At 50.7% G+C, this 27,871-nt stretch overlaps 2 protein-coding genes across 8 annotated transcripts in view; one reads left to right on the top strand and one right to left on the bottom strand.

Annotated features, from left to right (window-relative positions):
- Positions 1 to 496: 496 nt before the first annotated feature.
- Rhog (ras homolog family member G) lies at positions 497 to 11,674 on the bottom strand. Of its 2 annotated transcripts, none has more exons than XM_021652005.2 (2): positions 11,231 to 11,674; positions 497 to 1,693 (listed from the first exon to the last, which is right to left on the bottom strand). In XM_021652005.2, exon 2 carries the CDS (start codon positions 1,623 to 1,625, stop codon positions 1,050 to 1,052), a length of 576 nt encoding a protein of 191 aa, XP_021507680.1. In that variant the 5' UTR covers positions 1,626 to 1,693; positions 11,231 to 11,674; the 3' UTR covers positions 497 to 1,049. The 2 variants fall into 2 exon arrangements, with proteins under 2 accessions (XP_021507680.1, XP_021507679.1); XM_021652004.2 differs by lacking the exon at positions 11,231 to 11,674 and adding an exon at positions 10,748 to 11,016.
- Positions 10,428 to 27,871, top strand: part of Stim1 (stromal interaction molecule 1) — a 196,431-nt gene continuing 178,987 nt past the window's right edge. For 4 of the 6 annotated variants that reach the window (XM_021652007.2, XM_060367711.1, XM_021652010.2 and 1 more), the window contains exon 1: positions 24,536 to 25,251. In XM_021652007.2, the coding sequence (XP_021507682.1) occupies positions 25,113 to 25,251 (139 nt within the window). In that variant the 5' untranslated portion in view covers positions 24,536 to 25,112. Of the gene's footprint in view, positions 10,561 to 24,535; positions 25,252 to 27,871 lie in introns of those variants that run through there. The other 2 variants (XM_060367712.1, XM_021652009.2) reach the window with 2 other exon arrangements.

A 27,871-nucleotide genomic window follows, 5' to 3' on the forward strand; every position in this document is an offset into this window, starting at 1 on the left:
GCAGCTCATTATTTCATCTGTTGTTTCCCTCACTCCCTCTGCCTGGTGTTCCCTAAGGCTGGCCTCAGCCTCCATTTTGTGCCTGAACTACTTCGGAAATGACACAGCCTGGAAGCTGGCCTATGTAGGCGTCCTCAGTTGAAGCAGAGGCCTGGTGCTGACTATAATTCTGCCAGTAAAGACCTGTCCCCTTGGAGGTATGAGGGGACAGATCAGACGCGTGACTACAAGCACTTGCCCTCAGGCTGGTGTCAAACCTTTTCCTTTTGGAGCTCCAGATCAGGAAGTCTTCCCCAAGCTTTGCATCCTAGTCCACTACTACATCTATGGCTGGGTCCCAGAGCTTTGTTAGGGAAATTGAGGGGTGGTGGTAGAGAACCACAATGCAGCCTACTGTCTTCTGTCCCCTCTTAGAAGAAACAAAGGTCCCCAGTCTCTGGGGAGCCCTAGCTCATGCCCACCCGCTAATGCCCAGCACACAGGGAGGAGCCGGGGCCACTGGAGACAGGAGGTTTTATTGATGCTGATGGGGGTAGGAAAGGCCCCCAGGAGCACGGGGCCTGAGTCAGTCAGCAGATGCATAAGGCCTGGGCACATAGGGCAGGTTAGGGCACATTTTTTCTTCTCAGGATTCTGTGGCTCCTTCCTTGGGGGAGGGAGAGAACATCTTGGAGAGCCTACTCCAAGAGCAAAGGCAGAGAGGTCAGAGCCCCTGTCCTGAGAGGAGGCACCACAGTAGGCAGCAGCAGCTGTGTGGGAAGCTGGAAGAACTGGTCAGTAGCGGGAACGGAGGGGAGCACTGGGTTGGCCTCTTGGAAAGGTCAACCTTGCTTAGGTGAACTCATGGAATACGTGGTATTCCTAAGCAGAGTGGGGTGGGGGCCCAAAGCCCCTTTCCCTGTGTACCTCCTGAAGGAAAAAAAAGGCATTCAGGGAGTCCCCTGGCAAGGGGTGCCAGAATTAGTCCTTAAGGCACAGCTGGGGGCAGACAAGGCGCCAAGGCACTATTGGTGGGGGGCAAGGGACAGCATCCAGCCTGAGTGCCAGGGTCACAAGAGGACGCAGGACCGCCCACGCTTGATCGGTGTCGGGTTGAGCACTGCCCGGACGGCCTCCGCGAACACCTCCTTGACGCCGTCCTGCTGCAGCGCCGAGCACTCGAGGTAGCGCACAGCATGGATCTGCTTGGCTAGGGCCTGGCCCTGCTGCGGCGTGATGGGCGCTTGGCCCTGCTCCTTGAGGCGCCGTAGGGTGTCAGGCTGGGCTCTCAGGTCCTTCTTGGTGCCCACCAGGAGGATGGGCACGTCAGGGCAGTGGTGACACACCTCTGGATGCCACTTGTGCCTCACGTTCTCATAGGAGGGTGGACTGGCAATGGAGAAACAGATGACGAAGACGTTGGTCTGAGGGTAGGAAAGGGTGCGGAGGCGGTCATACTCCTCCTGGCCCGCAGTGTCCCACAGGTTCAGGTTCACCGTGCGCCCGTCGACCGCACTCTGGGCGCTGTAATTGTCAAACACGGTGGGGATGTACTCCTTGGGGAAGGCGTTGGTCGTGTAGCAGATGAGAAGGCACGTCTTGCCCACAGCCCCGTCACCCACCACCACACACTTGATGCTCTGCATTGTGTGGAGAGCGGCCGCAGCGGAGGCAGTGCCTCCTCCCTCTTCTGGACCCCACCGGAAGTAGTGACCTGCAGAGGGATGAGAGGGGCATTCTTGATTTAGAAGACCTGTACCATGGAGAAGAAAAGATGAAGACCCTTTCTCGAACAACGCCCCAAACAAGAAGAAAGGAAGGTAGAAGGAAAGAAAGGAAGAAAGAAAAGAAACAAGGAGGTGTACTAAGCAAGAGGTCACAAAGCTGCAGCATGGTATGAACTCTGGTATCAGCCGACGGTCAAAGCCCGGTTCAACTGCTATTTCTAGCAACGACAATGGACAAGCCACTTCTCTAAACCTTAGTTGATTTTTTTTTTTTTTGCCTGCCAAATGGCAATAAGATCTACTCCACGTACTTATTGTATGGATTAGTTTATTACACTTAAATGTTTCACTGTGATGAAGCCTACTTGATCATGGTGGATGTCCTTTTTGATGTGTTCTTGGATTCAGTTTGAGAGTATTTCATGAGAGAAAATATTGATGGGTCTGAAATTATCTTTCTTTGTTGGGTACTTGTGCGATCTGGGTATAAGGATGACTATGGCATCAGAAAAATTGACAATGTTCCTTGTTTCTATTTTGTGGAATCATTTGAGGAGCACTGGTGGCCAATAGATACTATGTGTGTTCTTCCTCAGTGGGGGGATCTGCTGGATCATCTACTACATTTGGACTCCTCTCATCAGTCTGCTTTGTCAAATTTGCTCCAAAGACTCAAAACTCAAAGGCATATGCATGATGATAGTGGGGGACCCCCTGAAGGCACCCTGGTGCTGCTGGGCTGCAGCTTCTGGCAGCAGCCAGGAAGGACATGGCACTACCGGATGAGGTGACCTCTCAGGTTCCCACTAACAGGATTTCCACCTGATCTGAATGTGTGTGTTCAACCTCAGGATGGTCAGGCCTAAGTCAGGCCCTCAGAGTGGGTAGTAAATAAAGGCCCTCGAGGGTAAGAGAACCTCAAACTGGAAGACCAGAGACCTAAGTTCTACCCCAGCTCTCTGACTCACTGCGGCCAAGCAAGAGACACTTACTCCTCTGGGCCTCAGTTTCTCTTTTCAGGACATGAAGGTAAAAAGTCTATGATAGTGATGGCTCAGCAGTTGAGAGCAAGTGCTGCTTTGCAGAAGACCTGGGTTCAATTCCTAGCACCTACCCTCTTTGAGCAACTCCACAACTGCCTGTCACTCCAGCTCTACGGTAACCTATGCCTCTGGCCTCTGAGGGCACTGGCACTTATATGCAAAAATATACCACAGACACACATAATTAGAAAATAAATCTTAATAAGTCCATAACAAAGGCAATAGGCGAAGAAACAAAACAAGCTGGGTGTGCTGTGCTTACCAGTAATGCCAGCACTCAGGCAGCACAGGCAGGAGGATTATGCAAGTTTGGGACCAACCTGGTCTACCTAGTGAGTTCTAGGCCAGCCATAGGTACTTAATAAAACACTGTCTCAAAACTAAGCAAAAAAGACTTGGGCTCATAGGAGAAAAGATACTGCATGCTTTCTTTCATATGTGAAATCTAAATTTAAATATATGTGAGCTGTGTGTGTGTGACACGAAAGCAGAAGGGGAACTATTTGGGAAGAGGAAGGACATCCGTGTGGAGAGAAGAGGGGTGACAAGAGGAGAATGGGGGTGACTATGAGCAAAGTATAATGATAAATATGGCATATACACAGGAAGACTTCATAGTGAAATCTATTTTCTTGTATCCTAACTTTAAAAAAGAGCCTTAGGGGCAAGTTTCATTAGCTGTGTCTACTGCATTATCTGAGTCCTGGCATTTCATAGCAGAACTCCTGGGCCGGAGATGTGCAGATCTGCACGAAGGGGATGAAGTGGCAGGAAGACTAAGACCCCCTCCAGTACAGCCACGGGCGACACAGGCAGGAAGGCCGGGACGGGATTCTGGCCAGCAGTCACAAGGCCCATGAGACTGAAGTACAACAGGCTCTCTAGGGAGGTGGTTATCAACCAGCAATCAGTAATCAGCCCTCAAAGGAGTGGGGAGAGAGCGGCTTCCGGGCTGGCAAGGGAAGAGGGCCTGACACCAGAAAAGGATTATGAATGAGTTAGTGTCCAAAACAAGGTGTGGCACATGATCAAGAGCACCAGATACCTGAATCGACCTACTAAGCTCCCTTTCTGATCTTGATCCTCAATAAAACAGCTCCATATGGTAAAGTCTTTATAGATGACATGGTACCATGTTATTTGATCCTCCTAACATCCTACTGGTAGGACTTCTATTTTACAAACAAAGAAGCCAAACATGGAACTGTTCAAATAATGCAGCCTCACACTGCTGATGTGAGGACATGGTGGCCAGGACACAAACTTAGCTCTGTGCTCCAAAGTCCGTTTTCTTCCTTGTATCACATGGCTCCCAGATAACTATGGGGCCTTGAACAAATTAGTCATTTCCTTTACCACAGCCTCAGTTTCTTCATCTCTACAGCAAGAGTCATAACACTTGCCTTCCTGGTCTCATGGGGATGCTGCATGACAGTGAAATATACTCTGTAAACTCTCAGGTGCACAGTGCAGACAGGCAGCGAGCAAAGCAAAAACTTTCACCCCCAGTCACTAAGCATGGTGATGATCATCCCTCCAGTTCTTTACTCCCAGTTCAGCCTTCACCCTCTCCCAACATTTTAGTATTATCTTTTTTGTTGTTAGCATTAACTGAGGGTCGAACCTACAGGTTCACACATGCTGGACAAGTGCTCTACCATTAAGCTCCATCTCCTGCTGCCCGCCAGTTCTTTTCCCTGAAATTTCTTGGCTGAAGAGGGTCAAGTAAGTTCCCTTTAACTACTTAAACTCTACACATGGGATCTAACTTACGACAAACAGGAAGAAAAGATCGTCAGTGCTGCAAGATGCCAAACCAGAAAATAGGATTAGATTTTAAATATAACTTAAAAAAAAAATCTTTACTGGCAAAGTGGTGTAGTGGTACTGTACTTGCCTAGCATGTGTAAAGGCCCAGCTTGGTAATAAAAACAAAACAAAGAACTTGGTTTAGTAAATACATATCTGAAGATCTGTATGTTAGCCAATGACAACAACTTGTAGGTTTTTATGACCAATTTAATACATTTGGATCATGCTTGGACTCTTGCTTTGTCATTCAAATATGATCACAACATAAGAAGGACTTTAGAATTATACAGACCTGGATTTAAATCCGTTTTCTACCATTTATCAGTTGTGTGACCCTAGACTCAGGATGAACTGCTCTGTAATCTTCAATTCTCTAACCCCCCATTTTTGCTACAACAGTACTATTTCACAGGGTGGCTATAAAGGTTAAATGCATTAATATACAATATGTGCATGATATAGGTTCTTAGCATGGCTTCGTCACTCCTTAATCCAAAGGGTTTGCAATGTTGTCTGCAAAGCAAATCTCAGTCATTCTTTTCTTTTTTTGAGGCAGGGTTTCATTGTGTAGCCTGGCTAGCTTGGAATTTGTTGGTATGCAGATCAGGCTGGACTTGAACTCAGAGATCCACGTGCCTCTGCCTCCCAAATGCTGGGATTAAAGCAGCACCACATCAAGTGCTTATTCTTGTACCTCAGATTTTATGCTTGTTTTTATGCTGTTGCTGTTCCCTTTCCCTCTCAAATCTTCCAGATTCTTCAAGGCCTAGCAGAAGTCTCACCATTCCACTAAGCCACAGAACTCTTTGCATTTCTATAGCTTTGTCACCTCTTTTCAACCTTGCTTTGGCCCCATGTGTGAATCTCCTTCTCTGTGTGTAAGTGATAGATACCCCTTAAATAGCAGGCTGGATTTCTGCCGACTTAACCACAGAAGAGCTGTGAGTGAGCGAGGCAGAGACACACAGGACTGTGTAACCCCTGCCTTCTCATCTGCTGGGCCAGCCTTATCACCAAGAGTAGGATGGGCCCCTCCTACAATGTTACAATGCTGAGCTTTTGTGGAGAATAATGACAACCAAAAAATCTTGCTAATCGGTTTGAAATGGCTCTAGAAGGTTTGGTATGGGAACACAGCTCATGGGGCGGGGGGGCTGGAGCCTCTCAGGCTAAGCATGGTCCCTGAACTTCAACTTGCATCCAGCAGGGCTCTGGCCTTGGGGTGTGTCCCAGGCCCAGAAGGGGGAGGAAAAGGAAGTACTGATGTTTGCCTGATTGCCTGATCTGTGCGGCAGTTAGAGCAGGGGAAGTGTCCCAACTGGGAGTGGGGGAGGGGCAGCATGGGCTCCAGAGATGGGTTAAGGTAACTCTACAGCCTGCTAAGCCACCTCTCTAACACAACCCTCCCTACCAAGTCACGAATCCAAGTTAAAAAAAAAAAAAAAAAAAAAAGCCTGAGCTGGCATAGTGGCACAAGCCTTTATTCCCAAGCGACTTCACCGATGGGACTGTTTCATACAGAGGCTGGTCTGAATCTTATCTCTAGTCCCAACCCTGGGAAAGCCTAGAAGGCAAAGTTCTGCCTGATTTCTGACTCGCTGGCTGAGTCCAGCACACGTGGCTGTCAGTAAAAAACAAAACAAAACAATGAGCTCAATCTGTCCATCTGTGCACACAACAGCTCGCTCGCTCCACGAATGCTGTGCACCCTCCAGATTGTTCTGTCCACTGGGCTCAGCTCTGTTTTGCACTTCTCTGGGCTAACATAGCTCCCTCCTTTTACCTTTCCCAGTACTTACTGTTCTGAACTACTACTGGATGATCTGTGGACAGGGAAGCAGAAGCCCAGCACAAGGCTGAGCAAAAGTTGCAGAGAAACCCCCTCCCCTCCACCATCAATTCTGACATTGACACTGAGAAAAAGAAAGCTTCCATGCCCAAGAGACACTGGATAAAGGTAGCCAATTTCTTTCTCACCCAGAGAAACAGAAAGTTAGGGTAGTAAACACACAAACTAGATTGCTCTGTCCTCAGCTAATAGAGTGAGAGGTCAAGCAATGGTAACTCAAAGGGGCTGAAGAAAATGGGAAGAAAAAGTACAGACAGGTTGAGGATTAGACTGGAATAGCTGAAGACCTTTGGCCAAAGACAGCCAGGGACAGGGCACGGCAAGTTTGTTTGTTTGTTCTGCAGGGAAGACAGGAGAGGTGACACCAGGAGGCTCACACTAGGGCTGCAGCTGGCTGCAGCTGGGCTGGGAGGAGGAAGCAAGGGGAGACATGAGGTCAGTGTGGGACTGGGATCAGGCCAAAGGCTGAGACTCTTTCTTCCCCTTCTCAGCATCAGCAGGGAAGAGCCCAAAAGAACCTAGTTGTCAGCTTAAAAAAAAAAAAAAAAGCCTGAGCTGGCATAGTGGCACAAGCCTTTATTCCCAGCACTCAGGAAACAGAGGCACTTGAATCCAGAGGTCAGCCTGGTCTACAGAGTTCCAGGACAGCCAGGGCTACACAGAGAAACCCTGTCCTGAAAAACAAACAAAATCCCTCATACTGAAGACTCAAGGACTCCCTCTTTTTATCATTCCCCGTCTGCAGAAGATTCTGCACTATAGGAAGGTCAAGAGGAGAGGTGATACTACTCACTAGGGCAGGGATTGACTGCAGAGGAAGAAACGTGACAGTTGTAGCTGAGAGGGATCCAGACGCTTGAGACAGCTTCAGTCAGCCTGTCCCATGCTCATCCCAGAGACCCACAAAGGGTGAGCCCCAGAGACAGGACAGCTCCAGCCTGAGGAGCCAAGCTGCCCCTCCCCCACCCTGCAGCACAGAGGAAGGCTCACACACTGGCTTACTTCTCCCCGCCTAGCAGAGCTCAGCAATCTCTGGGCCCCATGAAAGGCCTGTGAAGTGGCACTTCCTTTGCTTTTGCTCACTTCACTCGGGGCTGTAAGTGCCAACCTTGCAATCCTGTCTCCCCGACTTAAAAACAAAGGGAAACCCAGGGCTTCCCAGTCTGTGCCACCCAAAGTCTAGGGGGGTTTCCACAAGGGAAAAACCACCAGGGAGGAAACTCCGTATCTATTCCCCACTGCCACTGGTCACAGAGCTGAGCAGAGGACAAGGTCTACACCCCCATCCTGGAGTCCTGCGACAGAACCCCATGCTACTGCCTTCCTATCTCTCAACCTATATTGATCTTCGTACTTTGAGCAAAGCTCGACGATTCTGCCCTGGACAGATCAAAGCTGGTGAGACTGGACGGCTGACTCTGAGGCACTGCTATTTCTCTTAAACGAGGGACAGTCAAACCTGTCAGTGTTCACTGTGCCCTTTGCAAGTACTGAAAATACAAGCTGTTTTTTGTTTGTTTGTTTGTTTGTTTTTGAGACAGGGTCTCACTATCTACTCTGGGTAGCCTGGAACTTGATCCATAGTTCAGGCTGGCTTCCACCTCCCAAGCCTGGCTGCAAACTAACTGTTGAGATAAGAGATACCTAGTAGACCACGGTGATAAAAATAGTTGCAAATCCAAGTTGAGGACCTGGCTCTCTTAACCTCTGGCCTGATGTTAATCTGACAAAGCAGAGAAGGTGAAGACCTTTCTTCTGACCTTTGACTTCATTCAAAAATGACCGTATCATGGTCCTTTAAGGAATGGGCCAGAAGGCCGGAAAGATGGTTTGGTGGGTTTAGGAGCACCTGTTCTTTCAGTGGACCAAGATTTGGTTCCCAGGACCCACAGGGTGGCTCAAAGGTCCACAGAGTTCCAGTTCCAGGAGATCCGACACCCTCCGTGGCACCAGGCATGGCTGTGGTACACATACACACAAAGAAAACACCTATATACATAAACAAATCTAAAAGAAATAAAAGAAAAGGGCAGAAAGAGTCAGGTTGCCATGTGTCTGCATCTTTTGCTTTTAAGTTCTCCAGCCTCCCCAGCTCTGGTCCTTGTAGCACTCATAGCTCAGCACTACCAGTGTGCTGCCGGATAGCCGGCTACCTGGTCCTGCCCTATCTGAGAAGCTCCTCCCGGGCTTTAGCTCCTGGAGTCAGGCCCTCCCCCCATGTGAGATGAGGACAAAAGAGGAAGCTGGACCCTGGACAGGAAAACCAGTGTGATCTGGCGAGGTGGCCCAGGCTTTGTCTTTGGTTTCCCTCTGACGGTCTTCTCACAGACCCCTACAAACCTTACCTCTAATGGGCCGACACTGCACACAAAGGGAAGAGGTTTTCAGCTTGTGCCCAGGAGTCCTCCAGCTACTATCACCCAGTATCTTCTTGGCTGCTGGTATAACCACAGCCTCTCATATCTTCCAGCTCATAACCCCCTATTAAGCTCCTATCAAGCACCTCATCTGCCTTAACATCTCCCCTGAAGCAGCTCTCCACAGCCCAGATTGCTAAACGTGCCATGCAGCACTGTCACCCTGCCACTCCTCATGTTACCACACTTCGGAACAAGGCCTCCACCGCGGCCTCCACGGCCCCCTCCACCCCACAGACGCTATTTTCCCGTCTAGATCCCTCCCATCCTGGTCAGACTCTTCTTGCAGTTAGCTCAAATTTCCAATGGGGCCAGACCTTGCCTAAGTCACTTCCATCCTATCTTTGCCCTCAGAGCCCCGCGGGTTGCTCTAAACAGGATACTAAATTAAGTACTGGTTCGTCCAGCTAAGAATCAGGGCTCCTGAGGATTTTTATTGAGCTGTGATGCTGAGAAAATGTGCTGTGTGCACATCCTTTCCTGAGCTAGGATTTAATACAGATCCCTTGGATTTCCTCCGTGGGGCCAAACCTCTGTACCTCCCAGAAATGAGAGTAGGAAAGACAGGTGGAGAAGGGCAGGACTAGAGGAAGAAACAATTGATGGGAGAGGGACAACTGTGGGCTGGTAAGAGGATAGGAAAGGGAAAGAGCCTAGCTCTTAAATTTAGCTGTGCTTGAAGATCCCCCAAATGCGGCCTTTGCTCCCCTCCACTTCTTTTATTCTCACGGAGAGACGTTAATACAGGAGAGTGGGGGAGGTAGAGACCAAATGCCGAGCATGTAATCCAAAGGCTGATGAGGAAGGCGCTCTGTTACCGGGCCAGGGCAGGCTAAGTCAGACTCTGGAGAAATTCCTCAGAGGGAGGGAGCAGAGTCCTCGGAAAGGAGGAAAGAAACATCAGGGATGCTGAAAGAAATCAGCGGAGCTCCCAGTCAAGGCTGACAGAAAATACAGACACCCAACCACTGCAGTCCCCGCAAGGCAGCCAGGAAGAGGGTCAGACCAGCTGCAGCTTCCCTCCACAATCCTGCCTTTGCCCCTCCTTTTCCTTTCACACCAAATGGCCCACCCCATTCTGCCCACCGGCTGGAACCAGTAAGTGCCAGGGGATAGGGGCCGTCAGGCTAGTACCCAGCTCCCAGGCTGGGCTCTGGTTGAGCACCTAGGAGTCGCGGTAGTCTTGATTTCCCACGGCCTTTCTCGCTAGTCACCCGAACCTGTCTGCTACAGGCTGCTTCCCCTGCCAAACCACAAAGTCACCCACTCCCTTCACTCTGCCGGCTTCGACTACGGCCTTCTCAAGGCTGAGGGCAGTTATTTTGTCTCTAAGAGATAAAGATGTTGACACACCAGAACCTGCATGTTCACGCGCGTGTGCACATGCTCCCGGCCCTTTAATCATCTCCATCATCGGGAAGGCTGCATCTCGAAGCTACAGAGGCTTGGGAAAAGGCTATCAAACTTGGCAAGTCTAAAGCAGTTTCTGACACCAAGGCTGGAGATACAGGCTGAGGGGAGGAGACAGGGGGCCGCGGGAAAGATGGAAACACAAGGGGGGGGGGATGTGTGTGGTAGCAGGAGGCTGCGAAGAGCTGGAAAGCGGAGGCAGCAGAGAACTGAGCAGAGAACTGCAGGGCAGGGTCGGTGTGAGATCAGAGCCTACAGACGTCTTTGCGGCTGAGGGACAGGAGAATGAAGATGAATGCATGGACACTGAGAGCAGAACTCAGGTGAGGAGACATAGGGTAAGAGCTCTAGATCATTCCCGAAAGCCAGGTCCCCGGCTGCCTTTCAAGTCCCGTAAGATGTCAGCGCCTCTCGGTTTCCGCATCAAGGCCTTTTCCTTCCTCAGTTTATCCTCCAAAAAGCAAGGCCACGTTGAATCAGGGAGACACAACAGACGCGCTCACTAAATACCTGTTGCACAGCACCCGGTCGGCGGAGAAACACCGGAGAGGAGGCGCGGGGATTCCCCGGAGCCGTCCTGCACAGGCTGCAGCAAGCGCGTCGCCGGGGCCGGGGCGCCCTCCCCGGGTGAGACCTTCCGGGGCCTCGGGCTCCGGCGGCGCCTCAGCCTCCCAAGTGTCACCCCTGCAGAGCGGAGCGCGCCGTCTGCAGCCCGGAGGCCCTTCCCCTCACGCGCTCCCGCGGGCGCCCCGCCGCCGCGCTGCCTCGCGGCCCCGCTTTCGCGCCCCCGCGGCCCCCGGGAGCCCGCTCGGATCCCGCCCTCCACCCGGACCCGGCGACCTGCGGCGGCGCGGTCCCCGCCCGGCCTGCCGCGCCCGCCCAACTTGCAGGGAGCGAAAGCCTCCCGCCCTCGGCCTCCCCCGCGCTGACTCCGCCGCCCGCGGGGGCCCGGCCCGGCCGGCCTCGCCCCCTCCCGGGACCCCCGGGCCTCACCTGGCGCCCTCCCCGCGGCGGGGGAGCTGGGGGCGGCGGCGGCGGCTCCGGGCTCGAGAAGGAAGTGAGCGCCGGAGGCCGGAGGAAGTGGGGCGGTGGGGGCCGGGCCGGCGGGGCCGGGGCGGGGCGCGGGCGGGCGGGCGGGCGGGCGGGCGGACCAGGAAGTCCGGGCCTCCCCGCGCCCCGCCCTCCGCGCGGCCCGAGCCCCCGAGTTCCCCCCAGCAGGGCCCCGCGCCGGGCGCGTGTCCTCCTCCTGCCGCTCGGCCCCGGAGCCCGGAGCAGCCCCGGCTGGCTGGGGCTCGGCCGGCGCGGGCCCCGCCGGGGCAGTCCCCGCCCCTGCCCCGAGCCTCGGGGGCGGCAGGGGGTGGTGCCGCGGCGGCGGGAAGGTCCCGGACCCCGGGGGGCGGGGAGGGCGGGGGCGCGCGAGCGGCCGCAGTCAGCACCCCGGGGAAAGACGCGGTCAGCAGAGGCGCAGGCGGAGCCGCGCGGGCCCCGAAAACAGGATGTCACGTCGAGGTTCCGCACCCCGGCTGCGCGGGGCTCTGGGGAGAGGGCGGGGCGTGGGAAGACGAGGGGCGCCTCCGGCTCCCCGGTCTCGCCCTGCCCCGCGCGCGGCCGCCTGGGGCGCAGGACCGCGCCCAGGCTGGAAGTCCGGCTCCGGCCCTGGACGCCCGCAAGGGCAGCACGCGTGGCGCCCCCTGGTGCCTCTCCCCCGGGCCCTGGGCGCAGAGCTCTGGCTGGAGGATCCGCGGTCTGGGTTCTTTGGTGGGTGCTCGCCCACGTGCCCAGCGTCGCTAAGTGCGGTGCGAACAGCACGACACAGACACCCCGTCCCTACCGAGGACCTCCAAGTAAAGAGGGTCAGGTCTGACGGTTTAATGTTTTCAAGCATTAATTTTTTTTTTTTTTTTTTTTTTGTAAAAACAACAATTTTTTTTTTTTTTTACACGCTGAGGCTGTGAAGATAACAGAATAGGTTCCTGCTGGGCTGCTGTATAGAAAGCGACGTTAAGGCAATCAGACTCCGACTGGCTGGTGACTGAATGAATGAACGAGCGTTCTGAGATCCTTCAGGAGCCTGTTCTGACCGCTCAGGCAGTTTGTGGAGCCTTCTCCTCTTCTCCGGTCCCTCGACAGGAGAACAGAAGGGGCTGGGGGAATTTGGGAGGGCAGAACTGGTGCTTGGTGTTTAGTGGGAAGAGGCTTGTGAACCCCGGAAATAATAGGGTCCTGAAGTGTACCTCACATTCAGGTGGCTTCGATGAAGCCATTAAAAATCCGTTCCAAGCCAGGTGTGAGCATATGCTTGCAACCGTCAGGACACTGACGCAGGAGATTCAGAAGTTCGAGGACAGCCTGGGCTGGATGAGAACTTTAAAAAAAATAATAAATAAAATAAAAACTCCCGAGTTCCTGGCCAGCCTGGTCTACAGAGCACGTTATAGAACAGCAATGCTATACAACAAAATCCTGTCTCAATAAAACCAGAAACCTAACCAAACAACAACAAAAATTCCCAGAAAATATATTTGAAAATTCGACTGTAGTGATAGAACGCTCGCTTATTAAGTGTTTAGGTTTATACCCCAACTCCACAAGTGGCGTCATATTTATTTTAGAATCACTTGAGGGGCAGAGTGTAGTGACATTCAGCCCAGCAGATTGGAAGACAGGGTTGGCAGCTGGGCTCATCTCTGCCTCCTGAGCTCTGACTGTCTCGGGGTTGCCTCACCGGAGTCCAGCAGAGAGAATCTTCTCAGATAGCTGTTTGATGGGATATAGGACTATTGGAGCTGATGCTTCAGAGGGGAGGAAAGATCCCAGAACTGGGTTTCAGAAGGCGGTGAGGTCTAGCCTCAGCCAGTCAGACTAGAACGATTTCAGAACAGGTCCTTGCCCATTTCTGCATCTCAGGTTCCCCCGCCGGAAAACAAGAGTCTGAGCAGATGACACCCTTCAGCACTGACCTTCTGTGACGCACTCTTGAGAATAACAATTAAGTAATTGAGGTGTATGCAGAGAGCATGTTGCTCATAGCTCTTTAGTATCACTTAGGTCATCCTGTTTTGAGTTCTAGTAAATTGTATCTGTGTCTAATGTCTGTCTCCTCTACCAACTGTTAAGCCCTTTGAGGTCGTGTCTGAGTCATCTCTGTGTCCACCCACCGGGCCTGGCACAGGCAGGTCTGAGCATTTGCTTGTGTTCAGTAAACATCTGTGGAATGAAGCTGCTTCAGTGCATTACTAATGCGGGTAGAGTCATCGGTGTCCAGGTGATCTGGAGCCACCTCTGTGTCACAGATGTGAAAGGGGTCCTTAAGGCCGGAGGAAGGGCATGGCAGAAAGGTGGAGGGCCGCCTGGAAAGTCTTCTTAGAGACTGAGAGTGCTGAACTGAGCAAAGTTCATCCCATTTTCATTGTCCTAGTCTTGCACGAACTTTCCCCTGTCAGGTGTTCCTGTACACGTTATCTGCTTACAGACAGCTGAGACATGGTATACCCACAGAACCTGGACATGTAGACCTGAGGGGACACAGGGAAGGGTTTGGTTGTTGTTTGTTTCATGTAGTTGGGCTCAAGCCCTAATTAGCTGAGGCTGACCTTGAATCCTGCTTCTGCCTCTGAAAGGGTTTTTGTTTGTTTGTTTTTTGTGGGATAGAATATAGATGATAGAACAGAGTTGACAGAATTCAAATCATGGTGGTGTTGTAGGTGAGGGCTTTTGACAAGTCGCATCCCCTTGCATTCATTCGTGTGTGTGTGTGTGTGTGTGTGTGTGTGTGTGTAGGCCAGAGGCTAAAGTCAGGTGTCTTTCCCAGTCACTTTCTACCTTCAGTTGGTCTAGACTGGATGGCTAGCAAGTCCAGGCATCCTCCCGTCTTTTACTCCCCAGGATGGGATTACAGGTGCATACCATTGTGCTATTATACCCGGGCACTAGAGAGTTTTGAACTCAGGTCTTCAGGCTTTCAAAAGCACTTCACCAACCAGGTCATCTCTCCTCAGACCCTTCAGTGCGTATTCATTGAAAATCTGCTTTCTGCCACACATAGTTTCACATTCTAGTGGTGAAGTGAAGAAAACAGACAAGACTATTGTGACATTAGTAGAAAAAGGATAGATCTGAGGTTTGGAGAGGTCTGGGGGGGGGCTCAGCGGTTAAGAGCACTTGCTGCCCTTGCGGAGGGCCTGGTTTCTCACAACTGTCTGTACCCACAGTTCCGGGGGATCTGATGCTGTCTCCTGAGCTCGGAAGGTACCAGGCATAAACATCATGGACATACATACATGAAGGCAAAACATTCATACACATGAAGTAAAACATGACTCTTAAAAAAATAGTAAGAGACATCTTAGGTAGGCAGGTCTCTGAGTTGGAGTCTAACTTGGTCTACGTGAAGAGTTCCACCACAGCTAAGGCTATATAGTGAAACCCTGTATCAGGGACAGACAGACAGACAGACAGACAGAGATATCGTCAAGAGGCATCACAAAAGCACAGAGTATTGTAAGAGGACACGGCAGAGCTGCTTTCTGAGTCGCGGTTTCATTTTTAAATGGGAATGACAAATGCCTTGAGTGATCATGCAGGCGAAGTAATGTGTTCAATGGCAAGTTGGTCCTTGGTACAATACATCAGCATTAACTCCTACAACCCAATGAGCCAATGATACTTTTAGGTTTTCTTTTTTCTCCATTTCTCTATCTCTTAAATCAGAATGCTAAAGTTGACTTGTATCCCTCAAATTGAAGCGTCCCGAGACAGGGAGAAACCTGAGCTCCCCCCTAGTAAGCCCCAGTTCCTAGTGCCCCAGAGTGTTCTGAGCGTCAGTCTTAGCCCCTGCTGGCTAACCTTAAGTTGTGGCTTCAGGAAACTCAGCTTTCTCTGGGCTCCTCTGGATCCCTTGGCCTTTCTCAGCCTGCCTGAGAAGCAGACAGTCTCTTTGCTAAAGACAATTTTCTTGTCCTATTGTTTGGGCTTTGATAGGAAAGACAGGAGACAGCAGAAAGGACTAACAAAGGAGGCGACTTGGCTTGAGTCCTTGTGTTTGACTCCCCTGAGGAACCCGCCAGATGGAGGGGTTTTCCGGACGGCCCTTCCTCCCAGGCGGTAACAGCAACTGTCCAGTGTTCTTGCGGAACAGCTTTGCATTTTTGAGATGGTCACCTGGTACAGTCCCTCCACTCTATAGAGGTCTAATTCAGTTTTTGCTGTTCCCCTCCCCCTTTGTTGTTGTTTTGTTCTGAGACAGGGTCTTACTTTGGAGACAAGGCTGGCCTCCAACTTAGAGATCCCCCTGCTTCTGCATCGGAAGTGACAGGGTCAAAGGTAATGTGCCTTCATGCCCTCCCTCCTCTAATTTATATCTTTGTCATTTACTTTCTATGTGACCTTGAAAAAGTCACACTTTCAGCATAACTTAGATATGCTTTATACTTTTTAAACATATATAAGAACTCCTGAGGCAGGCAATATGTCCCTTTGTTTTATAGATTAAAAACATGCCTCCATGTGGGAAAATAGGACTTATCAGCCTTAATTTAAACCTTTATAAAATGAATCAGAGTTTTGTGACATCGTCAGCTTACGGTGGATGTTAATCATGTGAGTCATGCATGCTGGGCAATAAATTATGTTTATCTAGTGCCATGTTCTCAGTGCCTGGCTCAGGGAATATTTGTCAGGGGATAATTGGATACAGCGTGTTTAACATAATATCAGGCTAATAACAGTCTTTCCAGATGATCATGATGGCACATATGTGTAATCCCAGTTCAGGAGGTGAAGCCAAAAAGACCAGTTCAAGGTCATTTTTGGCTACATAGTAAATCAAGGCTGGTCTAGGCTCAAAAAAAAAAAAAAAAAAAAAAAAAAAACCAAAAAAACAAAACAAAACAAAACTGCAGCATAATTTAATTTTTAAAAAATTTAAAAAGTTGCCAGGCAGCGATGGCACACACCTGTAATGCCAGCACTCTCGGAGGCAGAGGCAGGAGGGATCTCTGTGAGTTCCAGGCCAGCCTGGTCTACAAATCAAGTCCAGGACAGCCAGGGCTACACAGAAAAACCCTGTCTCAAAAAAAAAAAATAAATAAATTTTAAAAAGTGCTTTCTAAAGTTACAGCCATTAATTAATCATGATCAAGCTTGATGACTTATCTGATCAGCCAATTAATCACTAAATACACCACAAATCTGAATCCTTTCTAGTCTTCCACTCTTGCTCAGTCGTAATTATTCCTCGGGTTCTGCTCAAGTTCACCCTTCTAATAGGAAGGTGAGGAGAGCGAGCTCAGCAATAAGAGTCCCAGCTTTGGTTGCCAGAACACACCAGGCGGCTCAGAACCTCTTGTAACTCCAGCTTCAAGGGATTGGTGCCTTCTTCCGGCCTCCACAGGCAGCAGGAGCACAGAGGGCGCACAGACGCAGTGGTGAGGGCAAAACACTCACACACACAAACAATAATTAAGTTAAAGTAACAAGGTGAGCTGGGCTTTTCGTGCACGTCTCTCTGACTACCTCACTAGGCTAGCTTCTACTTTTCCCATCTGTTCTCAGCATTCTCATCAGCAAGATTTGATACTTACAAATGTAGTTGATTTTGTTGTGTTTGAGACAGGCTCTCACGTAGCTCAGGGTTGACCTCCTATTCATTCTGTAGCTAAGGAAGACCTTGAACTCCTTATTCTCCTGCCTCTACCTCCTGAGCGCCTAAATTATTTGTATGCATTGTAACACCTAACATACATACTTGATCTTGGTGTAATTTTTCTTTTGTTTGTTTTTTGTTTTGTTTTTCTGAGACGGGGTTTCTCTGTGTAGCTCTGGTTGTCCTGGAGCTAGATTTGTAGACCAGGCTGCCCTCTGACTCTGAGAGATTTACCTGTTTCCTCTTCCAGGTGCTGGGACTAAAGCTGTGTTCCACAACCACCCAACACTGGAGTAATCCTCCTGATAAAATCAATACTTATTGGACATATTATGCTGGACAGTGTTCTGATTGCTTTATAAAATCATCTACTTTTTTTTTTTTAATTGAGACAGAGTCTTCCTCTGTTGCCAGACTAGCCTGGAATTCACTCTATAGCACAAGTTGGCCTTGAACTGATGGCAGTTCTGCTGATTCAGCCTTTCAAGTACTGAGGTTCAGACACGAGCTTCCATAGAGCTTTAACTCATTTGAGCTTTATTGATCCTTTCCTTTTTAAGAGGAAACGATAAGGCCAGAAGGAGATTTCAGCGCCAGGAAGATTGAGGGGCTTGCTTAAAAGACACTCACCGGAGCTCAGGCATGAGCCTGGGCAGGCTGAAACTGCCCGCTTGCCTCTCGCCCTCCCAAACGGTGCCTCTGCATAGCCTCCTTGACTACTTCTAGAAAAAGTAATTAATTATTTTTCTATACTTCCTCACCTACTCTTGTGCAACTCCCTCTCCAGACATTATCAAGTTACAGATGATCTCTTCATAAACATCTGTATAGTCTCCCTAAAATACAGACTCCATACGGGTAGGGTAGGAAGTGGTTATTATGCGCAGGTGCCCAGTAGATGTTGAATGAATGAACGAAGATCAACAGTAAGATTCGAGAAGTGGGGTCAGGTGGCTGGAGAGGTGGCTTCGTGGTTAAGAGCCATTGCTCTGCTATCCCTGAGGAGCTGGGTTCAGTTCCCAGAACACACATGGCAACTCACAATCATCTGTAACTCCAGTCCCAGGAGCTCTGATGACCTCTTCTTGCTTTTATGGGCAGGATAAGGTATGAACTCAGCATGCACACATTCAGACAAGCAGAACCGTCATACACACAAAATAAAATAAACCTAAAAAAAAGAAGAAGAAGAAGCGGAGCTTGGGGGCAGAGGCGGGCAGATCTCTGAGTCTGAGGCCAGCCCGGTGTGCACAGTGACTTCAGCCTCCGGGGTCCGCAGAGCTGAAGGAGAGGACCGAATCCAGAAGTTGTTCTCTGACCTTCACAGGCGCACCAGTGCTTCCCGGGGGAGCCCTGGCCCTCCCTCCGCCCCTCCCTCTCTCCCTCCCTCCCTCTCTTCCTCTCCCCCTCCCTCCCTTCCTCAGTCCCCCTCCCTCCCTCTTTCTCTCACTCTCCCTTCCTCTCTCTCCCCCCCCCCCTTTTTTTTTCAAGACAGGGTTTCTTTGTGTAGCCTTGGCTGTCCTAGACTTGCTCTGTAGACCAGGTTAGCCTCGAACTCACAGAGATCCTCCTGCCTCTGCCTCCTAGAGTGTTGGGAGTACAGGCGTGTGCCACAGCGACAGGCAACACACTTATTTTTAAGAAAAAGATTCAGACACTGGAGAGATAGCTCAGTGGTTAAGAACATTTGCTATTCTTTTGGGGGACCAGAGTCCAGTTTCCAGCACCCACACTGGGTGGCTCACAATCTCCTATGATCCAGCTCCAGGAATTTGATGCCCTTTTTTGGCTTCTGCAGGCACCCACACACACGTGGTACATACATAGAAGCACACACACATATAAAATCAAATTAAAAAAAAAAAAGATTCAAGAAGCAATTCTGGAAGGGGAGATGCATCTGTTTGGAGAAGCCAAGCCACAGTCTGACCACGCCTGGGTCATTTCTCAGTAATAACTGTAGTCTTTCTTTTGGACAGCAGGGAGCGCCACTACTAAACCCAAATTGTTGGGAATGCAAGCCAGGCAAGTGCTCTACCACTGAGCTATAGCTACCCAGACCTCTTTCCCTTTGGTGTAGAGACAGTATTTCAGGCTGGCCTTCTAAATGGCTCTGTAACTAAGCATGGCTTTGAACTCCTGATCTTCCTTTGTTCACATCTCTTAAGAGCTCATATTGTACTGAGTGTCACTACCTGACATCATAAAAAATTTTGGACGTATATAAAGGAATTTTGTTCACTGTAAAGAAGAAAGAAATTATGACATTTGCAGGGTAATGGGTGGAATGAAATAATTATATTAAGCAAAACAAACCAGACCCAGAGAGACAAGTATTGTATATTTGCTCTCATATGCAATCTAGATTTTGTTTTATAAATATACATAGATATATGTGTAGGACATGAAAGTACAAGGGGGCCAGAGAGTGGAGGAGAAAGGGAAATAAGAGGACAAGAGAGAATAATTGAATATTTATCTCATGAAAGCATAAGGGTGTACCATTTGGGGGAAGGAATGGACCAGCAAGAGGGGAAGAGTAGGGGACTAAATAAAAACAAAATGACATTTCTACATGGAAATGATAAATAAATCTACTACTTTTTATGCTATCAAAGAACTTCAAATTAAAAAAATCTGTAAGACAAAAATTTAAATCTAGGTTCACTACCCTATGCCAAAGTCTGTTTCTATTGATGTAAGAATGCATTCTGAGAACAGCTGGGGAAACACTGCAATCTTTGGAAACCTCAAAGCATTCCAGAGTAGCCCACAGTCAGGATAAAAAACTTATACAACACGCAGGGCATGGTGGTGCATGCCTCTGACCCCAGCGCATGGGAGGCAGAGGCAGGCAGGAGAGATAGCTCAGTGGTTAAGAACATTTGCTATTCTTTTGGAGGACCAGAGTCCAGTTTCCAGCACCCACACTGGGTGGCTCACAACCTCCTATGATCCAGCCCCAGGAATCTGTTGCCCTTTTTTGGCTTCTGCAGGCACCCACACACATGTGGTACACACACAGAAGCACACACACACACACACACACACACACAATCAAATTTAAAAAAAAGATTCAAGAGGCAATTCTGTAAGAGGAGGTGAGTTTGAGGACGGTCTGATCTACAGAGCAAGTTCCAAGACAGCCAGGGTTACACAGAGGAACCCTGTCTTGAAAAACCAAAACAAACAAAAAAATTACAACAGAAACTCTTAATTTTTATTTTGAGATGGGGGCCTCATTATGCTTCTCAGGCTGGTCTCAGAATTCTGGGCTCAAGCAATCCTCCTGCCTTAGTTTTCTATGTAGCCACAACCATGGGTGCACATCAAATTACCTGGCTTTCTGGTGCTGGAGCTTGAACCCACATGTGCATGCTAGGCACATGCTCTACCACTGGCCTCTATCCTCAACCTCTTCATCATTTTTCAGTGTACAGTTCAGCAATGTTATACATTAACATTATACATTATGTTAAATGTTAAAATGTTATACATTCACACAGCAGCATATCGAGTTGCCACAACTCTTCCTCCTGCCACACTGAAACATGCTTAAACCACTCAGATCCCCACTTCTGCTAGCTTTAGCCACTACTGTTCTCTTTTCTGCCTCTGTGACTCTGACTACTCCAGGAAACTATATAAATGGAATCATTTATTTTCTCTTTCCTTTCATGATTGTTTTTGCTAACATACTGTTGCAAAATTCTATCCATATCGGATCATGTGTTGCAACTTCTTTTTTGTTTGTTTTATTTATGTGTGTGTGTTTGTGTGTGTGTGGGCATGCCATGGTGTACATGCGGAGGTCAGAGAGCAACTGGTAAGTTGGTTCACTCCTTCAACCATGTGAACTTGGGCATTCAACTCAGGTCATCCGGCTAGGCATCAAGCACCAAGTGAGGGACCTTCGTCTGTCTGCCAGCCTTCATTCCTTTGTTTCTCAAGGCTCTCAATAGTACTGTATCTTGTTTATCCCTTCATCTATCCACGTATACTTGTGTCCTTTCCACTTTATAGTTGTTTTCAAAAACCATGACTGTAGCCATGGGTGTGTAAAGGTCTCTTCCAGACCTTTTATTTTGGATATAAACCCAGAGTAGAAATGCTGGATCATTTGGCAATTGAGCTATTTTTTTTTTAATCATTTGGTAAATATATTTAAAGTTTTTTTTTGTTTTGTTTTTATTTTTCTTGACTTTTTTTTTTTTTTGTAGTTCAAGGTGACTTCGAACTTCTCAGTCCTCCTGTCCCCATCTCCTGGGAGCTGGGATTCTAGCTGCACAGCTTGTTTGGTTTTATGTGGTGTTGAGGACTGAGTCCACAGATTCATTAATGATGAGCAAGCACTAGCAACTAAGCTCTGCCCTCAGCGCCAAGTTTTAGTTGTTTTAATGTAATTTTACATGCATTGGCGTGAGGGTGCCGGATCCTCTGGTGTGAATTGCCACGTAGGTGCTGGGACCCGAACCCGAGTCCTCTGGAGGAGCAGCCAGTGCTCCCAACAGTGCTCCCAACCGCACTGAGCCGCCTCTCCAGCCAGTGCTCCCAACCGCACTGAGCCGCCTCTCCAGCCAGTGCTCCCAACCGCACTGAGCCGTCTCTCCAGCCCAACGTTATATTTATTCATTTTATTTTGTATTTTGCCGCCATGTACGACTGGAAACTGAAGTTAGGACCTCTGAAACAGCAGGCAGTGGTCTTAACCCTAAGCCATTTCTCCAGCCCCCCAAACCCTCCTCATTTTTAGTTTTGAGACAACATTATGGTTCTGAGAAATTCAACTTTCCCCCCTCCAATTTATTTATAAATATGCTCTGCTTGCACACCAGAAGAGGGCAACAGATCTCACTAATTTCACTATCACAATAGATGGTTGTGAGCCACCATGTGGTTGCTGGGAATTGAACTCAGGACCTTTGGAAGAACAGTGCTCTTAACCTCTGAGCCATCTCTTCAGCCCAGAAATTCAACTTAAGTGTAAATTGGTGACTGCTGACCTCACACATGCTAGTTGGGCGTTCTACCACTAAGTTATAGTCTTAGTTTTTATTTTTTTTCAATGTTCCATCAAATTGAAACCAAGTCTCTTTTTATTTATTTATTACAATGTATTCACTTTGTATCCCAGATGTGGCCCACTCCCTCATACCCTCCCACGCCCCTCCCACAGTTTGCTGACAGGGGAGGTCCTTTTCTGACTCTAGCCTATCGGGTCTCATCAGGAGTGGCTGCACTGTTGTCCTCAGTGACCTGGTAAGGCTGCTCCCCTCTCAGGGGGAGGTGATCAAAGAACCAGCCACTGAGTTCCTGTCAGAGACATTCACTGTTCCCCTTACTAGGGTACCCACTTGGATACTGAGCTGCCATGGGCTACCTCTGTGCAGGGGTTCTAGGTAATCTCCATGCATGGTCCTTGGTTGGAGTATCAGTCTCAGAAAAGACCTCTGGGCCCAGATTTTTTGGTTTTGTTGCTCTCCTTGTGGAGCTCCTGTCCTCTCCAGGTCTTTCTCTATCCTCCTTCATTCATAAGATTCCCTGCACTCTGCCCAAAGTTTGACTATGAGTCTCAGCATCCGCTTTGATACCCTGCAGGGTAGAGTCTTTCAGAGGCCCTCTGTGGTAGGCTCCTGTCCTATTTCCTGTTTTCTCCCTCTTCCGATGTCCATCCCATTTGCCTTTCTGAATGAGGAATGAGCGTTCTTAGTTCTTATTTGTTTATTTTTGTTTTTGGAGACAGGGTTTCTCTGTGTAGCCTTGGCTGTCCTGGAACTTTGTAGATCAGGCTGCCCTTGATCTCATATCCATCTACCTACTTACTTCTGTCTCTCAAGTGCTGGGATTAAAGGCATATGTCACCACACCCGACTGTACGGTTTCTTTAAAAAGGTTACAAAGATTTTTTAACTAACTAACTAACTAACTAACTATATGAATGCTCTATCTGTATGTACGCCTGCATGCCACAAGAGGGCATCAAATCCCTGAATAAATGGTTATGAACCACCATGGGATTGCTGGGACTTGAACTCAGGCCCTCTGGAAGAGCAGCCAGTGCTCTTAACCACTGAGCCACCCTCTCTCTAGCCCCTAAAGATTTTTACATTATCTTTGGCACATGTGGAGGTTAGAGAAGAACCTTTGGGAGTCAGTTCCCTCCTCCTACAGTCCCTTCTGGGCCCAGGTTGACCGGCTTGAGCCATTTTGTCAGCCTGACGTCGGCCTTTCTAACGTTCTTGGCGGGATGGGGTAGAGGAAGTAGGGTGAGGAAGGTTTCCGGTAGAAGCAGCACCAGGCACAGAGGCTGTGAAGCCTGTTCGATGTTTGGAAACTTCCTGAGGGCCCACGGGTCGTAGGGCGCTTGTTTAGTGTTCTCGGTTTGACCCATTCTATTGCAGAAGCGCGCGCGTGCGCGCGCGCGCGCGCACACACACACACACACACACACACACACACACACACACACGAAAAGAAGGCCAATCTGATGGGAGCTTAAAAGAGCGGGGAGAGTGGCAGTAAATGACGTCCGACGTGTATTTTTATATCAACAGCCTAACTCTTAAGCCAGGCAGCTGTCGGGCAAATCCGTGCTCTGGTCTTCAAAGGGCTCGCTGGGAGCAGGAGCTGGTTTATCACTGTCAGGGAGCGAGACTGGGCCTAATCCAGTCTCCCGCGTCCGGTGCCAAGGACAGGGGTAGGGCACAGAGGTTTCAGTAGATCTGCTGACGGCGTGCTCGAGGAGAGAACAGGAAGTGTGGGCTCTGTCAGAGGAAGCCGGGGCGGGGTTCTGCTTTTGGGGGCGCTTGTCCTCAAGCTGCTGCCACCTCCTCTAACCGAATCAGAGGTGGGGGAGTGAGACCAGCCACAGGCTTCACTCCAGAAACCCCAGCAGGCTGGGCTTGAGGGGCGGGTTGCAAGGGCTACGCAAGAGCATCTGAGGTGGATCAGAGGGGCAGGAAGGGGGTTAGGAGGGCAGAGAGGCCGATTAGGCTGCGTACAGGGGGACTCTACCTGCCGCGGGGCACTTGTCACTTCGCGTTTTGGGAACAGTTTCTCTGTAAACACTTGCGGCCTCGAAGGAGCTTTGCTAGGGTCGCCCTTCGGGAGCCCTCGGGAGAGGGTCAGGGCCTCGGGCACGACTCCTGCTCGCGGTACCTCGGTGTGGCCGCCAGGGGGCGCTGCCCGCGGGAGCCGGGGCGCGCGGGTCCCCGAGCCGCGGAGAGGCGGAGCCGAGGGGCTGCGAGGCGCGTCGGGAGGCGGCGCCTGGGAGCCGGGAGTGGGGGGCTGGGAGCGCGCCCCCGGGCCGCAGCCGGCGCGACCGCGGTCGCCTCGGGCGGCGCCGCTCGGTTAGGGTGGCGGGCGCCGGGGTCTCCGTCCAGCCCGGCTTGGCGGTGGGGCCGGGGCCGCGGCCGCGGCGGCGCGGCGCGGAGGCCCGCGTTGCCTGAGCGCGTGCGGGGCGGGCGGCTGGGCGCGCGCGGCCGAGGCCCCATCCCCGGCGGGCGCGGGGGGCCCGCCGCGGCCAACAGGTTATCCCGGGATAAGCCGGCTCCGGGGCGGGCCGGGCGGGCGGCGCGGGGCGGGCCGGCGGCAGAGCACGCCCCCGGCCCCCGGGCCCGCCCCGCGCCGCCCGCCCCTCGCGCCCTCCCGGGAGCCGCTGTCCCGGGCCTGGCCCGAGCTCGTCCGCCCGCTGCACCGGGTCGCCGGGAGCCGCGGAGGTCCGGGGCCGGGCGTGGACGCCGGCGTCGGCCCGCGAGGCTCAGGCTCTGCAGACGCCCGTGCGCGCGCGCCGGAGCCCCGGCCGCCGCCGCCCGCCGCCGGTGCGCGGGGCCGGGTCAGGTGGCCCCTTCCCTCCTCCTTGCCCTCCTCCCCCCCTCCCCCGGTGCGGGCGGGGGATCCTGCCCGCCTCCTCCCGCAGGGGTGCAGCAGGCTGCGGAGCTGACGGCGGCCCCGCAGCCGCCCTGCTCAAACTCTCCGGAAGCGGCCCGAGCTCAGGCCGTCGCCGCCGCGGCGCACCCGCTGTCGGAGCGCAGGCTCCGAGCCTTCTGCGCCCGAACTTGGGGCGCTTGACCTTCGGCTGTCGGCGGAGGCGAGCCCGCAGGTGGCCGGACAGCTGCGGCGCCGCGAGGGCATCTTGCCTGGGAACCGTCGGCGGCACTCCCCGACTCTGGGGTTTGCTTCTGGGATCCGAAGGTGTCTCCATCAGGCGCATGTTGACTGAGACCTGCCGTCATGGATGTGTGCGCCCGACTCGCCCTGTGGCTTCTTTGGGGGCTCCTCCTGCATCAGGGCCAGGGCCTCAGCCCTAGTCACAGCGAGAAGAGCACGGGAGCCGGCTCCGGGGCAGCTTCTGAGGAGTCTACCGAAGCAGGTGAGGCCTTGCCGTGAGCCGGCCCGGGCTGTGGGCTTGACTGACTCAAAACTGAGTGGCCCGAAGTGGGCAAGTTGGAATCTCCGCACTTGTGAGGTTCGTGGTGGATACACCATAACGCTCAGTCGTCCAAGAAGTTCTTTTTCTGTGGAGCAGTCACGCCTCACGTAACTATTTCCCCTGAGCAACTTTCCTCGTCTCTCCTTGGCATGTTTTGGTGGCAGTGAGAAGCTTTTGGGGGTGCCTTGAGTTTTCAGATCCTCGAGGTTAAGACCCTACTGAGGACCTCTGGTCTCGAAGAGTGGCTTTCCCAGGTGGTAGAATTGCTTTTAGCCAGTCTTCTCACTGGAGGTACAAGGATGGGTGGCGGTGGATTGAGGCCACTTGGGATGGGCTGGGAAGACGAGGGCAGGGCTGGCTCTGCTTCCCTATAGCCTGGTGTTCAGGTGTGCCCTTCTTTTCTAACCACTGTGAGAACCTTAGTCCCTCCTTTCCCGTAGGAAATCTTCTGTCTTTTGGTTGTGCCATGTGAAATATCAAAGCAAGTCCTTAGATGGAATCCTGTTTACCACTAGGGACTTAAATGGCCCTTTCTTGACTTCTCCGTTAAAAGAAAAAAAAATAAATTCCTGGGACCACTTGTAGACTTAATCTGTCTCTTCTGACCGAGGAGAGGACTGAGGATTCATGTTAATATTTTTAAGCTGTCCTTGCTTTCCCTCTCTACTTGTGGAGCCCCGTCCTGCAGCCGTAGCTGTAGTCTGCACTCTTGGAAGGAAGCTTTTACCAATAAAGCACCCCAGCTCTCTTTCTGTTTCTCCCACCCTGTCACTGCGCTGTGGCCTGAAGGGTGGGGGGCAGGGGAAGAGCTGGGGTGTCTGAGGATAGGCAAGCTCAGGGGGGGATGTCTCGGTGGGTATCTGTGATACAGGTAGGCAAAGAATGAAGATCACGCTTGGTAAAGAGGGTTATGGATTGCATCGGCGGTAGACTTTTTCTTGGACTGCCCTCTTTTAGCTCTTTGACTGGATTTGGGTATAATTCTGGGTGCTTCAAGGATTAGTTTTCAGATGAGGCTGTACAAGCGTGGAGTTTGGGCTGCTGCTTTTAGGTCGTTTCTGCAAACAAATTCTGTATCTCCATAGGAAGTCTCCCAGGACTCTGAAACTTAGCGTAAAGAGTTTCTCACTGGGCTATGAAGGAAAAGATTGGCTGAACTGTGGCGTAACCCTGAGTAGTGTTTCTGCGGTCCCAGTGACAGACATCCTTGTTTGTTTTCTTTTTTACAGAATGACGACTTTCAATTTAATTTTTTTTTCTTAAGCCAATACATTTTTTATATAATTTATTTTTATTTTATGTTCATTGGTGGTTTGCCTGCATGTCTGTTTGAAGGTGTCAGAAGCTCTAGAACTGGAGTTGCAGACAGGTGTGAGCTGCCATATGGTGGCTGGGTCCTCTGGAAGAGCATCCAGTTCTCTTAACCGCTGAGCCATCTCTCCAGCCCCCGACATCCTTGTTTATAATTGATAATTTATCCCTTTGCTTTCACTTCAGAGTATATGTGTATGGCATAAAATCGGTCTTTGTAAGGTATGTTCTGTACATCAGATCCTGACTAAAAGAATGCAGTTTCAGGCATTATCTATCCTTTCGGAAGTTGACTTTTGGTTGTGTGTGTTTGTGTGTTTTGCCTAAGGTAGAGAAGTGTTCTAGTTTTCCTCAGGAGTACCTCAGGATGAGTTCATGGAGACATTCCTCATACATTCTATTTTAGAGGACTGACTACTCAGATTAGGACATAAAAGCCTCTCTTTTCATCTTTATTTCCTCTTAGTTCAGAATTGGCTTCTGTTGTAGTAATTATATTCCAGGGAAGAAAGTCTCGGAGGCTCTAGGTGTTGGGAATGCCTGTGGTTTCTGTGAGAATGTGGGTGTCCTACCAGTACTGTTTTGGTAGCTTGCCTCTTTGGGTCACTATGGAACTTTGGCTCAGGCAGGGACTTCCTCACCCCCCAAATAAATGGCTTTTAGCCTGGGCTCTGCAGAGGGTTTGGGGAGAAACTGTGGAAATAGCCAGGGACTCTTAGAGCCTTTCCGCCCTCTGTGTGCACAGAACACAGGTTTTACTTGCTGTTAAACCTACCACTTCTCCCACCCCCTTCCTCTCCTCCTCTCCTTATCTTTCTTTCTTTTGAGATAAGGTCTTCAGTAGCTTAAGTTGGCCTTCAACTTAGAACGGAGCCGAAGCTGGTCTTTGTGCCTCCACCACTCAAGTGCTGAACTAACTGCAAGGCACAAGACACCACACCTGGCTGGTCACTGCTCTTCTCAGCCAGAGCTGGTCCCCACTCTTCCCAGCCAGGTTCAAGCTGACTGGTAAATTTGTGTGTTCTGGTCCCCACTCCTCCCAGCCAGGTTCAAGCCGACTGGCAAATTTGTGTGTTCTGGACAGCCTCTACTTTATAGTGACGTGACTTACTCCTCAAAGCCTAACAATAGCCCTATTTAAATGAAGAAAAAGCTAATACAGTTTCATTTTACATGTGGATAGATGCCTTGGGCTATCAAGATGGCTCAGCTGGTAAAGGCCCTGGCTGTGCATATCTGGTGACCTAAG

This window comes from Meriones unguiculatus, chromosome 14, assembly GCF_030254825.1.
Source record: "Meriones unguiculatus strain TT.TT164.6M chromosome 14, Bangor_MerUng_6.1, whole genome shotgun sequence".
Classification (NCBI taxonomy): domain Eukaryota; kingdom Metazoa; phylum Chordata; class Mammalia; order Rodentia; family Muridae; genus Meriones; species Meriones unguiculatus.